Source organism: Haemaphysalis longicornis, unplaced genomic scaffold, assembly GCF_048455015.1.
Source record: "Haemaphysalis longicornis isolate Haplotype H1 unplaced genomic scaffold, Haemaphysalis longicornis Haplotype H1 scaffold_5, whole genome shotgun sequence".
Taxonomy (NCBI): domain Eukaryota; kingdom Metazoa; phylum Arthropoda; class Arachnida; order Ixodida; family Ixodidae; genus Haemaphysalis; species Haemaphysalis longicornis.
The window spans coordinates 185,860,654-185,876,789 of NW_027526385.1; the positions used below are offsets into that span (position 1 = coordinate 185,860,654).

Consider the following 16,136-nt stretch of genomic DNA (forward strand, 5'->3'; position numbering starts at 1 on the left):
CACCTTGCCTCAGTCTTGTGAGAGCGCGACGACGTTCTTCGTCCTCGTCCTTCTTTTGCTAGCGAAATGCAGTCTCTTTGCTTCGGCGTAATCGTTCTGTGTGGCTTAGATCTGTCAGCTACGCTTTGTGGTGCTGGCTGGGGACTGCCTTAGAGTGCTGGAGAGCCGACAAGAGCAGGGTATTTTGTTGCATTTTGGCGCGCTTGCTTGGCTGCATTCTACCAACCACTTACTTCAGCAGCGATGTAGTGACGTTTACTCCAGCTTATACTACTGCTGAGTCAAAGCACGTGTTTAGTAGCACCTCTCACTTCAAAGGCAACCTCACGTTGATTTGTGAGTAGTTTTGACGCAGAGATTAAAAATGCATCACGACCGGACCCTATAACTCATCGCTGAAAAAAAAAATTAGGCAGTGTTAAATCTAATGAAGAAAAAACAAGTAGGCGCTGGCTTGTGCTGTCGCTTGTAGGGTTGTCTGTAACGGTTCAGGGTAGTTATAAACGACAAGACTTGGTTCTTTGGGCTTACGTATTCTGGAGCAAACCAGAAGTTACGCACGTGACCACGTGGCCGAGTACGCGTGCCAGAGAAGAAGCCATGGATTTAACAGTGATGTACATAAAGGTACAGGAACAATATATTTCCCCGTTTTCTATTAAGGATGAGATTTATATTCTTCGCCCACAATATTTATAAAAGCATAGACAACGAGCATGTGAATTGAGCTTTATTTTTGCAGTTTTACACGAATGCTTGAACGGCACTGATTCATCGCGATTTTTTGTTAGGTACTAAGCCCACGTTCAAAAACCTTGTGTCTTCACACCTGATGTACCTTAGGAGCTCATTTTGTGCTAGTGTATACTACTATCCATGCATCTAACAAGCTGAGGAAAACACAAACCAACTATTCAGCAAGAATGCGAACGAAACAGCGTTCTCTTCCTCGTTCAGATTTCATTTTATTCTTTAAACGACGTGCTTTTAATGTACGCCCTGTAATATCTCGCACATACGAAAGAGTGAGCACATAATTAGAATGTCAACATGGTCCAGCTGTTCCTCCTCTGAAGTTATCTTCCTTACTCACTGTATTTGGAATTTTTCCTGAATGCACAAGCTGGTGCTTCGAATTTCACTTTCCGAAAAAATGTTGAAGCAACATCCACGGAATTTGGCATTTGCAGATGATATGGCTCAATACGGGAGTTTGCACAAACGAAAAAGCCGGATTGAGAAACAATCATGTGAAGTTTGATCTGGAGCGCCATGTTGATTTCTTAAACGTTTTCAGTAACTGTATCCCTCGCACTGGGTTGTCTTCATCCACGTGGTCCATTTTGAGGGTCTTTTAAAGCAACCTGCAAATGTAGAAAAGTGTATTGGCTTTGTATACGTCATATACATTTTTGATCTGCAGTAGTGTGCTGCTAGAAGCTGTCGCTCACACAATTCGAAATATTCAGTCATTGGCTAATTTAGAAGGATGAAGTGGATAATTAGTTGCCATTAAAATTACCCAATAGGGAAACTTGGGCAGGAGGAAGCACGAAGTAAGTAATAATAAATACTCAGACCGTTTTTACCAGGGTTAGCATGTTGTCAACCTGCAGAATACTGTAGTCTTTACAGCGTGCACGCTTAAGAAAAATGCTAGTACAAAGGTTGTGACCGGTTCAATATACTAACTGCTTGCGAACTTTCTAACCACAATAACGGTACATAAGGCCTGTCGCTAAGTATCGCACTTAAATGCCATCGTTTCTGTTTTAAACCCCGCACTTATAAACTGCTGCTTTCTTGATACCAACATTCACTGATACTAACAAGATTCTATGAATTATTCCACATAATACCTACAGCACCCAAGACTCCAAAAACAATAAAAGGCTTTTGCAAATAATCATGCTAACTTGTATAGGCTCATCGTGAAAATGGGCGAACAAGAAAACGTTGACAAAGATGGAAATACACAGGATGACGAAGAGTCATCCTGTGTATTTTCTTCATTGTCAACGTTTTTTCCGCGCGTCTTTTAAGATAAATCGACAACCAACTCGCCCAACTTTTCATCCTGTTGTATAGGCACATATTAAAATGCATAATTAAAAATTATCTCTAAAATATTGGTTTTCTGAGAAAAGCCTATTCACTGTAATAGAAAACTTTCCGCTGCTGGCTGTAAAAGGAGGTAGAGCCGATGTATTTCTAAGGTAACTAAGTCATATTCACCCTCCTGGAGGATCCCGTTGGTTTTCTAGCTCACTTTATTTGTCGTCTAAGTGTGTTATTTGCGGGCTAAATGTTCCGATGTCGAACTGCGAGCTCAGGTGATCCGCAGTGTGACGTGTCGTATTTTTACTAGGTTATGGAACGGCTGTTTGTAAAAGCACTACGTTCATAGTGGATACTGTGACACGTTTTTAGTTAGCGTTCTGTTAGTATTTGCCGCGACCTTCTCTTTAGGAGTATAGTTTTAATTACCACTTACACCCACATCTTAGAAGCTTGTGCGCTGAATCCCAACAACATCAAGTGTTTAAAAAGATAAAAATTCCCCCGCATTTCCCCGAGGGGGAGAATGTGAAAGTGCGAATGCACGGTTGTCGGCCCGCTTGCGGCGCTTGCGCTCGGCCCCCGCAGCCCACCCCCTCGCCGCCTTCTCTTCCATCTCTTCCATCGGGTTTGTAGTATCACGTGTACACCACGCAGTTATCAAGCCGCTATAACGCCGCTGAGTCGCCAACGCACGCCGCTGACGACGTAGTTTGAATGCGTTAAAGATATAAGGCGCGTCTAACACTGATATCACCGTCGCGTCTGTGGCTTGGTCGGTAGCGCGTCGCGCTGCGGCCCGCAAAGTCCTCGGATCGAAACCTGGCGCCGGATGCTGTTTTTTCTTTAAAGAGCACTGCGGACGCCGCCGCCGACGCCGGTGGTGGATGGTTTGGGGTCGCTTATAAAGAGCATTCGCTCTTAAAAAATTGCCTCACATCCACGCTGTGAAGGTGGTTGGAAAGCAAAGCTTTAAATGACACCCACAACAATTGCCTATGTGACGACATTTGAATTAACACACGTGGCTCTACACAGAGTGAAACCAGACATTCTCCCAGCAGTTACCTGTGATTCCAGGGGGTGGCTTCCTGAACACGCGCAGCAGCGTCGGCCACGGCCGGGCTAGAGCGCCGGACGCCGCCGCTGTAGCCCGGCCGTGAGTCGGGAGATAGAAAACGGAGAAGTGCGACTTTCGAAGGGTCAGACAGGGGATGCTATCCGTCCTGATGTGCTAGCGTGTGGCTACACCACCACTCGACACAAGCGCAGACACCGGAACAATTCGGCATAGCTTAGTGATGCCCATTTATACCAATTGAAAATAGTTCGTTTGTAAGTTTTAGAATTGCGAGAAAACTGAGGAAGCTTTTATAATCTCTATTTATTAGAACCAGTTGCTACATTTGCCTTTCGTAATACCTCCTAAAGTACAACCAAATTGGTGTTCACCAATACAGAAATCGGGGTCCCATTTGTGGCAATCCGTGTCCAAAAGCTAGCGTTTCTCTAGCAGCCAGATATATGTATGTGGTCTTTACATTTTGTTTTCCCGCCGTGCAAACAAATCCTTAACGTATGTTTGCCGAACGACCACATGATTCCCTCGGGTGCAGGTTGCGATGGAGCTGCTGTGGAACAAGTTAATCAAGCCGTGCGATGGCACTCCGCGATGAACGCAGAGCTGCACAAAAACAGGCCCAAAACAACCGTCGCTAAAGCAGACGACAAAGCCGTACCAGCGGCACCGCCGGCTGCGCGCATGCACTTCCGCGTTGGGAACGCTGGGTCACGGCCGCTCGATGGAAACTAGTTTCCATCGAGCGGCCGTGGCTGGGTAAATTCGCTGCGCCATGTCTAGGTTGCTCCATGAGTGAAACCCTCCGCCCAACACCCCACCGCCTCCGCCGCGTTGGGAGGATTTTGTCCCGCACACCACGAAAGAATGGTTGGCTAGTAGAGCTAGAAAGCTTTGCTTTAAAGTATCACTTACAGTAGCCATGATAGTGTTGTGTTCGTTCAGAGAAACCAAGAATGAGTTTTTCCGTGCTAACGCTGATTTCGACGCTCTTATTTATTTTACACTATTGAATTTTGTCCCTCACCATTACCTGTCCCAGTAAGATAAGTGCCGTGCCTTTCTCCCCCACTTGATATTATGTTATTCGGAATAATGTTAGCTGCCATCTTCAAAACCACTCCCATGATGAAAACTTTATTTCGATATAGTTCACGATGCTCCACATGGTTATTTCTAACAGATAATGCGAGTGTTCCTATCAGTAAGGTCGGAAGCGAACTGTGCTCGTTGTTTTGCTAGTCACTGTGAAAACGTGAAATAAAATACATGCGGTAAACCAAATTACATGTTTAGATTCCCTGTTCGGACATTCTTGCGAATTAGTCAGTCTGGGCCACAATTACTACTTCGAAACTTACATCTATAAATTTCCTTTCGCAATTTTGTTTATACTTTTATTTAATAAGTCTGCTTACCAAAAACGGAGCCCAGTGTATCCAAATGTTTGCGCAGTTCTGGCGGTTTCGAGCTCTCACTTTCAGCTCTAAACAACTGCACGAAACCGCAGACGAGTTCCTCTGCAGATGACCGCATCACACGTGTTGAGATCTCCGTCAAACGTTTGACCAAGCACTGAAAAGGGTATGTAAAGTAGCTTAAATGACACTTGCACGTAGAAAAATGCGAGGGCAAACTTTTGCAGTATAGATTGTCAGACTGCACTGCACAAGTCGTGAACGCAATGAATTTCTAAATACGCAGTACTAGAAGATAACGCAGAAATGGTGGAAGAAAAATTCAGAAAGTAGAGAAACTGATGACAAAGAAGAAATTTGTAATACTGAAATACTATTGCAGAAAAAAGTTGCCTTGTGGCAAAAGAGTTACAACAATGCAAAACTAGCAACATGCAGAACTACACCTACAACAGACATTTCCATTCTGCCAAAATTCTAGAAGAGGCTACCAACCAATTACAAACTTTCTTATTTTTAGCGACCAGATTGCGGCGCTTCGAAGAAGAATAAATATAGCAGCAACATAGCAGTTAAGCAGTAGCAAAATGCCTGTGGTGGCTCTACGTGGCACTTCCTCCGAAAACACAAGGCTTACATGACATTTATGAGTAGAGTGACTAGGTAAACCTTGTTCAAGCAATGTGCGGAGGCTAAGACAAGTGCAGGAAATTGTACGAGACGGTAACAAACCCATGGGGCGTCTACAGCTATAGGCAGATATCAGCCGACGGATTTTGTCCTAGTTACCGTGTGCTGTAACTATGTTGGGTAAACTACAAGGTTAGATTGGGTCTAGCAAATGATAGGAAATGACCACTATGTGAGCAAACTGAGCCATTGGAATAACGGATTCTGCAGTAAGACCTTTTATGTAGTGTACAGGACTTCCCGCAGAAAGCTGGTTGCAGCATTGGGATAAATGCAAAAAATTGTTTAATAGTAAATACTAAAGCAATGAGTGTCCTTCTGTCTACAGGAATAACTATTTGAAGTTAATTACAGCGATTCGCCTCCCGGGAGCCCTGTGGTCATAGTTGCTGCAAAAAATTGTGAAAACGAACCACAAGTTAGGCGCAGATACTAGATCCACTGTCAAGCACTCGATAATTTGGTATGCAGTGAATGCGTACACAGGATTTTTGCAGGAACCTTCGTAATGTACCTAAATGTATGGTACACAGTGAATGGGTATTTTATGTGGTCATTTGCAGCTCAGGAACAAAATGTAACGACGCACGCAAAATAATATTTTGCGTAAAGCCCGAGCAGGCCATTTAGATGTGTTAGAAACTGTGGTTGATGTCTCTTTCATAGGAATCGGTAAAGCATGAAAGAGCAATGTGCCTTCGCAGTAGCATTTATTGTGCATCCATATGAACTTGCACATCACTATTTATGTTACGTCGGTATGGCGCCTTTGAATGCATCAACGTCAGACACTGGATTCCACGCGCCGGAACATTGTGTAAATCCGACTGAAACCACAGCCCCTTGAAAACCCTGCGAACAAAACGGAACCGAAACCGAAAGCAGTATGTGGCGGAGGATGTCTCAATTCACCGGCGTCTCGCGTACGCGATGACGCTGGCATCGAGGCGTCAACTGTCGGCGCTCATTAGTGTCATCCTCAAGTGCTTCGCTTAACGTCTAGACGGCAGCATCTCCCAGAGGGCATCTGATGGAAGAAAGTAGTGGGAAAGATATAAGGCGTGTTCGTAGACCTAATTGCGCTTGAATGCGTAGCGGAAACGGGAGATCGCTGTGTACCTCCTGTTGCGACGAGAGTGCGTGGCTCGAATCCAGGCCGAGCTGCGTCAATAGAACTTTTACTGGCGACGTAATTTCCGTGACGGATATGACGCCTGCCAGATATTGGTGTTCCGGGGCATGAAACGCTTTCGTGTTAAAATAATCTATATTTAACTAACTTACCGAGACTTATCAAGGAAGTCCCACTGTTTGAATCAGGTATTTAGATCCTTAACTGGCGTTAGGCTTTCTGTGTTATGGACGGCTGACTACCGCTCTCTTCGCCTTGGGGTCTCTTCTTTGTATTTTGCAGGGCTAACCAGAACGCCCTGTTGCGACCGGGCGGGGGCACCCGATCCGTTCTCCGTGGCCTCCGACATACGAGTGGTAGCGTGTTTTCTGCGAGCGGCCAGCCGCAGTTGCATCCGTGAAGAATTCCAGAGCAGTAGGATAACGTAACTGTTTACTTCAGAGCGAGAGGTGAGCCAAAGCCAAAAAAACATACAATGCCCCGACGGGCGAGGTTACAATACAGGACTGGAGCAGAGCGAACGCATGGATTCGCTGCTCTGACAGGAATGATTTTCATCGTTTGGGCTGCTTCTATTTATACCCAAAAGCAACAATGGTCAAACGCAAACAAGTAGCCACACGCCACGAACATCACAGACACACACAACGCTCTTTCCGCAGTTCGTGAGTCATTCATAGCCCCGTTGCACGTCGAGTCCGAGAGAGGGGAGAGAGTGTCCTTGAAAGGTGCCGGGGCCGCGCTATCGAATGTTGATCGCGCCGATAGCGAAACGTCTGAGCCGGGAATATCAAGGCGTGACTCACCGAAGCGCTTGCACCTGACGGCGGAGGGGCGCACGTCCGTGAAGAATGCCTGGACGTGCCGCTGGCATCTGGGGGTGCCGCAAGCAACCGCCGGAGGCGCGTTGCAACGCGAGGTGTCTGACCTTTCATGTCGAGACACGAAAGTATGGTTCACCGACACACGGGCGGCTGTGGCACACTTGGTGGATTCCCACGTGGTGGCTGATGCGGGAAAATACGGCGGCGTTGGCCGATTCGTAACAGCTTCTCCACCGGGGGTCCGAGATCCCGATGGATAAGGGCCTTCAACCATTGTCCGGAAGGATGCTTTCGAAGTGAAGTGCTCAGCAGACGCTCGACTCCAGGCCTGGGCTTTACGACACCGTGCTGGAGCTTCACAGGGCCGATCACTGGACGAGTAGTGGCTCCCCAAGAATGTCTCTGGTTTGGTCAGGCAAGCAACAGAACAACACAGCAAGACACAACCGCATCGCCGGCAAGTGCGAAGACAAATCCACACTGAAGGTCTACCAGGCTTTTAGTTGCTATAAAATACGCTAATAACTAACTACACTAGTTATATTTTTAGCCCAGCAGTACTTTAGACAAGTGCAAAAACTTGAAAGGTGACATTTCGCGTGATTGGAAATGTCCCACACCCCCCCAAAAAAACGTAATCGTAAAGTGCGAAACCTGCTTCAGGAAAAACAATGCAATAGAGAAAGTCAGGCGTCTACAGGCCACTTCTCGCGGCGAGAGCTGCGATTTCAGCTCTCGTCGTTGCCCCGAGCTTTCCCCCTTTTGTACCGCACTTTAGGTACAACCGTTCTCTCAACGCTGCTGTGACCGCGTGAAATGACACCGGTCGTATTGTTCGACAAAGGTCGGGCGCGAGGAGGAGCGAGCGGGATTTTCCACCGTTCATACGTTAGGCGCGCAATGCTTCTAGGTGGCGTTCCCTTGGCGCGATGCGAGCTCACGGCTTCACCCCTTGGCGTGCCTGCACTGAAACACGTGCCGCAAGTACGCGTACAAGTTTGCCCTGTCTCCTCGTTGCTCACCTTTTCGCGAACGCGTTCGGCAAGCGAACAACGGAACGCGTTTACGTTCACTTCGCTAGGCTGGTCGGCTTCCGATTTCGGCTTAGCCAGGGGCGACACCGGAATCTCTACGAGCTCGGCTGGCCGTTGCTCGAGGTCAGCTACCTGATCTGGTGGCAGGATGGAATCGGCTTGCTCAGTGGCGAGATCGTCATGACTCCCAACTGAACTTTGCAAACCGTTTGCTGCCTCGGCTGCAGGCTTTCCCACCACGTCGCTCGTTTCTGCACTACCGTCCGAAGGAACAACCTTCGTTTCAGCGGACTCGTGTTGCCTTTCGGTAGCCTCATGGTTTCCGCACTCCCGCGGAATGCTGTTAGCCCGCGAACTGCGCGCGTTCGGGTCGACAGCCGTTTTCAAGGCCTCCCGTGATCTAGCGCACTTCGAACATGGCGACGAAACATCCCCGCTCACCGTAGGGGCCTTACACACAGTGTACTTACAATGCCCTCCGTCGTGACCCTCTGGAAATGCCCAATCATCGCTTTCTGTCTGAGTTTCGTCATTCCTCACAGAGGTGGCGACCCTATCGTTACTCGAGCTCTTCGCAGCGAGCCCAGCTGGTTCTTTCCTCGACAGTTTCTCAAAATTGTACCCCTTTTCGCTTAACAGCTGATCCGACCTGTTCGAGAATAGGTACCTGTACTCCGGAAGAAGTTGTGGGAATACTGCTGCCTGCGGCACAAGTTCACCAAACGGACCTCCGATGCTGACCTTAGTAATCGGCAGACGCACGTTTCGTGCACCTACGGCTGGCTTCACCCAAACACACTGCCCACTTAGCTGCTCCTGTTCAACGTACGAAGGGTGGACCATGTCTACCGTCGCCGCGAAGCACTCGGCAAGGTCTACCATTGACGACACGCTCCCGCACGTACGGCTCTAGAAACTGCCTGCTGTCCTCACCCTGATCTAGTACGTGAAAGACGAGTTTTCCTTTCTTACAACTGGCAGAAGAATGTCCCGTCTCGCCGCAGTTGTAACACGCAGCATGTCTGCGCGCTTCAAAAGCTTTCTTTCTGCGCTGCGCCTCTCTCTTCGTTATCGTGGCCAGTTTCTCTATCCACGACAACGACTTCCCTTGCTCCACCGTCAACCTGGGGAGCTCTGCCTTTCGGCCCTGACTTATCAGGCCTCGGCCTGTACTCTTTGTGGCCATCTTTCGGCCCCTGCGCACGTCGACGTGCGACGAACTCGTCGGCTAGCTGAGCTGCCTGATCCACAGTTTTTACCCCTGGCCTATCTTGCACCCAGAGTCTCAGGTTCTCTGGTAGACGGCGGTAAAACTGCTCAAGACCGAAGCACTCAACTACTTTGTCGTGCTCTCCGAAAGCCTCTGCCTCTTTGAGCCACTCTTCCATATTTGCCCTCAGCTTGTAGGCGAACTTCGAGTACGACTCGCCTCTAGCTTTCTCGGCTTCACAGAACTTCTGGTGAAACGGCTCTGCTGACAGCCTGTACTTACGCAGGAGGCTCGACTTGACTTTCTGGTAGTCCTCCGCCTCCTCCTTTGGCAAGTGGGCCATCACGTCGGATGCCTCACCTGGCAAAAGCGTAAGCAGCTTTTGCGGCCATGAGTCTCGGCAAAACTGGGCCGTTTCACACGTACCCTCGAAGTTGACCAAAAAAAGACCGATGTCTTCACCTACCTTGTAGGGTCGCATTAGGTCACACATTCGCAACGTAGGTCGCTCAGTCGCCGCAAACTGCACGCTGCTGCCACTCTGACGTCTAGGTCGAGACGCCTCGACGTCTAGACGCTTTATTTCCAGCACATGCTGTCGCTCCCGTTCTCGTTCCTGTTTCTTCTCCTCGCGCTCCTGTTCGCGCTTTCTTTCCTCGCGATCCTCACGCTGGCGCTCAGCCTCTGAAGCCTGACGTTTAGCGGTTTAGCGGTCTCCCTGCCATTGATTGTCTCAATGCACTCAGACAGCTCGTCATCGTCAGCCCCAACAGCGAGTATAGCCTGTATCAGCTCTGGCTTTCTCAGCGCGTCCGTAACATCCAAGCGCAACTCTTTTGCAAGCTCCAACAACTGCGGTTTTTTTAACGCCTTCCAATTCATGGCCGGTCTAGAGTACTGGTTTCCCACTGCTCCAAAAATGTTTTGCGCGAATAACCCACGCGACAAAAACACACGCCCTACCAGCTATCCTCAGAAGCCTGGTAAAACGCAGTGAAGAAAAGTCCCGCACTCACCCTTTACCGCCGTGAATTCTGCGAAGTCCGAAGCCGCCTTGACGTCCGTGGTGTTGGGTCTCGCACCGCTGCCTCCAGGTGTCACGAAGTTGTCATCCGACCGCTGCCAACCAGTTGTTGCGACCGGGATGGCCGACTGCAGCCGGGAATAGGTCCAGAGCAGTAGGATAACGTATCTGTTTACTTCATAGCGAGAGGTGAGCCGACGCCAAAAAAACATACAATGCCCCGACGGGCGAGGTCACAATACAGGACTCGAGCAGAGCGACCGCATGGATTCGCTGCTCAAACAGAAATGATTTTCATCCTTTGGCTGCTTTTATTTATACCCAAAAGCAACAATGGTCAGACGCGAACAAGTAGCCACACGCCACGAACATCACAGACACACACAACGCTCTTTCCACTGTTCGTGAGTCATTCATAGCCTCGTTGCACGTGGAGTTCGAGAGAGGGGAGAGAGTGTTCTTGAAAGGTGCCGGGGCCGCGCTATCGAATGTTGATCGCGCCGATAGCGAAACGTCTGCGCCGGGCATGTCAAGGCGTGACTCACCGAAGCGCTGGCCCCTGACGTCCAGAGGCGCACGTTCGTGAAGAATGCCTGGGCGTGCCGCTGGCATCTGGGGGTGCCGCTGGCAATCGCCGGAGGCGCGTTGCAACGCGAGGTGTCTGACCTTTGATGTCGAGACACGAAAGTATGGTTCACCGACATGCGGGCGGCTGTGGCACACGTGGTGGATTCCAACGTGGTGGCTGATGCGGGAAAATACGGCGGCGTTGGCCGATTCGTAACAGCCCCGTCGACATCGTGCGACCAGCACTCTTCTGAAAACAGTTCTTGCGCATCTAAGCCCTTTGTTGCAAATGACATCGAAATGAATAGACTTCTGCATGCGCTGTCATATAACTGCTTATCCTCCCTTTCCTGCCCACCTCTCATGCCGTTCCCTCTCGTCCCGATTCTCCCATGGGAAATACAGTGGTTTGCTAAATTGAACTGAAGTTTACCGCGTTTTCACTCGTTGTAAGGCATCTGTTGTGACCCTCTGTTACTGTTTTGCTTGGGGTTCGAGCCACCTGCTTTAGCCTTCACCAACGATCTTTCTTGTAAAATGCGCTTTCAATGCCGTTTCTATCGCATTTTCCAGGTTTTTATTATATTTTACACCCAAAGACATGTTAAAAACTAAAATCAGGTTTTTATTTGTTTTGCATATATATGGTTATATTTTTTTTTCTGAACGGTGTCGACAAGTATGAAGTTTTCTGGCAGATAAAGCCGTTTTGGAATGTTTTGCTGATATCTTCGCTTCGTTCAAGTATTCCTTTAACCCTTGTTCGGTTGTAAATCAAGAGAGAAACAGACAGAGGAGAAAGCTTTTTGCGTTCCGTAGGCAAAGAAAGATATGTTCTTTAACTTAGTGTCTCAAGCCATAGGTCCTCCTCAGAAGAGCACTCACGTGGTGCCGTTTGCAGCAATGAGGTGGGAAGCGAGCTGGGTTGGATCTACGGTTTACGCTAAAGTCGTGAAGGCTCCGTACGGGAACTTGAGGATATGGAGAAAGGACAACAGAAAAGATGTCGCACATAAAGTGATTTACTTTGACGTAGAAGACTCTAAGAGCCGGAACAGCAAGAATTTAGTTTCTCCGAACGTCGGACCCTACGAGTATTGCAGAGTAAGAGAACTAGATGACATCGTACGAAAGAGCACCACGCAATAACATTCTCTGCAGGGCTCTTTTAGGGAACTCGTAAAGAAGCAGTCGGGGCAGATCACGTTATGAAACATGCTTCACATGCCCTCGATTTGGCTTCGGGAGCTCATTAGATGGCGGATGTTGGACGCGAGACCGTAATTTATAAAGCTTATAAGTTGGTTCTGTTCTAATGAAGGAGGCAAAGGGAAGGGGCGACCTGAATGGCCGTGTAATGCGCGGGTGTGCCACGTTAAGGATAGATATAGTGTCGGCAGACAAATGAGATAGTTTATTGGCATGCAAATAGAAACTGAAGCCTGCAGAATCCTCTAAGGCAGTGCTTTCGTTGATGGGCGAAAGTTAGCAAAAGGGAGGGGATCAATTGAACAGTTACCGTTAAAATGGTGCCTTGGAGAGGTACCTTGTACTGAAACCATCGCCGAAGCGATTCTTTGCAATTAGGTACACGTGTCCTTGATTACAAGCTCCTTAATTTTGACGTTTCGGAAGCAGACAAACGTCCTTTGTGCTATAAAAGGAAGGCTGTGTGCGTTATCGGTTCTATAATGGTTAAGTAAACTTGCCCGCAGCCAAAGCTGGAGCAATACTTCACCCACTTATGGTATCCTTGTGCTTCGGTGTAACCTAATTTAGCCCAAACTGCGGCATTTAACGCCCGTTTAGGTGGTATCTTGAGGCGTCGATATTTGAAAAGTTGTTAAGGCAAACTTTCTACCTCTGCCAGCCAACCCTTCTTTCGCGGCGTGCGGGCAATAAACTCCCAACGCGGGGGAGGCGGCGGCGGGAAAGAAGCGGAGAGTTTCACTCACGGAGCACACTGTATATGATGCGGCGAATTAACCCAGTTTTCTCAGATCGGGGGTGCCTGCTCACCGGCGGGCGTGTCGTCTCCTATAGCGACGGTTGTTTTGGGCCTGTTCTGGAGGAGCTTCACGTCCATTGCATACTTCCTCCGACCGGCTTAACCTGTTCGGCAGCCCCTCCTGGGTAACCCGCACCCAACGGAATCAAGTGGTGATACGGCACAGATAAGTTAATGATTGGCTTTAAAAGCGGGAACAGAAAAAGTAGAGACTACATAGAGATATCTGGCCACTAGAGAAACGTTAACTTTTGCGCACTGCTTGCCACGAATCTGACCCTGTTTTCTAAATTGATGAATACCATTTCGGTTGTGTTTCAAGAGGTACTACAAAACCCGGAAGTGGAAGCTGGTCCTGATCAATAGCGATTTTAAAGTTCCCTCGGCTTTCTCGCAATTATCAAAATTACTGAACTAACTAGTTTGAATCAGCATAAATAGGAATCACTAAGCCCACGTGCCAATTGTTTCGGCGTCTACGGTTGTGTCGCTGGGGGGTGTATCTCCGTGCTAGCACATCAGGATGGTTAGGGTCCACTGTCTCACCTTTCGAAAGACGCTCCTCTCCGTTTTATTTCAGCTGACGCACGGCCAGGCTATGGCAGCGGCGTACACCGCTCTATCCCGGCTGTGGCCAACACTGCTCCGTTCGGGACACCGCCACGCGAATTCAAAGTAACGGCTGGCAGAAGCTCTGGCTTAATTCTTTGCAGAGCCCCGTGAGTGAATTCAAGTGACGTCGCATGGGCAATTGTTGTAGTTGTCGTTTAAAGCTCCGGTTTCCAACCACCCCCAAAGCGCCGATTGGAGCCAATTCTTTAATAGAGCATATAGTGATATTCCAAGCTAACGTCAAATGTGATGCCCCAGCTACGCCTGTGGACGAATGCTCCTCTAAACGGGGACCATGTTTCCGCTAATACAACTTTTTATTTCTATATCCACTAGATTCATGAACCCCCGCGATAACAACGTAATTCCAACGCATGACTCACGTGCTCGGTCCGGTCATAGTCAAGAAATACCCATGAAGGAAGCGATACTCTGCGACTCACCCAGGGCATTCCTCATCACGAGAGTCTCTTACGTCACGCCCCATGTATTCTTAAGTTATGGTGGCTATAACAGAGTGGATTCACTCATGAGGAAGGTGTATAATAAACAATTCTTTGGCATGCGCCCTATATCTCCATAAGCCGTCTGTGAGAGCATAGAGTATTTCCGTACCAGAGACGAGCTCATTAAGAGAGATTTGTTTAGTTAGCAGGATTTAGTAAGTGTCCATTCAGAAACTGAACACGGAAATGTGTTATCACCTCTTCAAACCAAGAAAGACATTCTTGGCGAACACCGCTGAAGGCTAAAGTGGAATTTGGCTAAAAATGTTTACCCACATTTTAAGGAGGAACACAAGGAGACATGGGCTAGATGTGTGGGTAAAAATTACGGTTGAAAACATTCGGTTTACTAAGCAGACGCCGCTAATTATGCTAGGTGTCGATTCATGGTGCATGCAAGCGAATGTAACAAATCAATTCCCGCATGCCCAAAGCGTCACTTTCTTCCCGTTGAGAAGGCCTCACGTCGAGGAAGCAGACATCGCCCTGGCAACAACGCAGACAGCTTCAGTAGTAATCACCACGAATTTATAGTTCAGGAGGTGCATCAGGGGACGCATTTCACACACTGCCGTGAAACTGGTCAAATCGAATCCTCCGAAAACATGTATCAATCCTTCGTCACCGTGGTCCATGTTGGTTTCTTTAATGTACTTGCTCAGGGGACTGTTCTAGGTCGAACCAGAAGAACTCCGCGAGAGTGGGCTAGACACATTTATCCCCTTGTCTCCAGGAGAGGAGACAATACAGTTGTCTAGAGGGGGCTTACACTCACCCTACACGCGGACTACACTCCCAATGCTCGGCAAGGGAAACTCTCTGTGCGTCTCCGGTACTCAGGCGCTTCGTTTGTCTTGCTGGTTTTTTCTTCTAGTGTCCGCGTTTTTTCTTGCGCCTTTAAACCCTGTCATCATGTCGAACCAACTGGCCCACATTCAGCTGTTGCTATTACAGGTGACCGGTAAACAAACATTTCACCGACACATCTCTGGCTCCACCTATCCTGACGAATGCTGTGCTACTTGCAGCATGAATTGTGTAGCTCGCCGTCGTGCTGTTCACATAATGTGGCAGTTTTCCGTGCAGACCACACTTTCCGGGTTTCGTACCGTCGGCTTAAAATTCTGAGCGAGAGCTGCACAGCTGGAACCTCAAATATCCGTGTTCCATGTCCCACCAAGCTGATACGGTTGGGTGTTTCATGGTGCCCTGGACAGATAAAAGCGACCACTTGAGTCTTTGAATTGACAAACATTTATTTCACTCTCTCTCGCTCATGCAGAGGCATATCATACTCTGCATGCCGAACAGGTAGTAAACAAACGTCATTTGACCAAGCGCGCCTTCCTCCTATTCGTGGTCACTTTACGGCAACCTTTATTGCCGTATATTTATTAACGTTTCTTGTTGATTCCCACGAGCAGCAGCTCGTTTTCGGGCGTCCACCACGAAGTAATTGCTGTATCGTTTTAATTCAACATCATTTTTGGAAGCACTACTCTCGAGAGCGGTGCGCCATGTGCGCTGACAGGCCTATACATGGAGAACCATTTTTTTAAATAAACAGCCTCCGTCCCGCCGAAATAGCCAATGTTGCTACGGAGCACTACGCTACGAGGTAACCTCTTGAAAAACTGTAGCTGAATACAAAATGTAAGGTAACCTAACAATCTGACTTTCGTAGGCGAAAGCAACGTTGTTGAAATAAACACAGATGGTTTTAGATTTTTAGTGAGGGATATTTTATCACGTTTTTCGCAAGGATTGATAAGGGCATGGACATTTCATATCTACGCGGGAGCTTGGGCCACAAAATGGAATCATCGTTGCAATATCTGTGACACTTTTACTGCTTCCCAAAATATTCAAATGCGTGGTAAGTGCTTGGTAGACAATTTGGTTTAGCCAGCTTCGGACGCGGACTTTTGTATAGAGAAAATAATTCTTCACAATGCTAAAGGTCCGACGTTTTGTC

At 48.2% G+C, this 16,136-nt stretch overlaps 1 protein-coding gene across 1 annotated transcript in view; it reads right to left on the reverse strand.

Annotated features, from left to right (window-relative positions):
• Positions 1-753: 753 nt before the first annotated feature.
• Positions 754-16,136, reverse strand: part of LOC144139554 (uncharacterized) — a 108,636-nt gene continuing 93,253 nt past the window's right edge. The window contains exons 12-13 of the mRNA XM_077671859.1: positions 4,555-4,711; positions 754-1,364 (exon numbers count right to left, since the gene is read on the reverse strand). Of these exons, the coding sequence (XP_077527985.1) occupies positions 1,294-1,364; positions 4,555-4,711 (228 nt within the window). The 3' untranslated portion in view covers positions 754-1,293. The remainder of the gene's footprint in view (positions 1,365-4,554; positions 4,712-16,136) is intronic.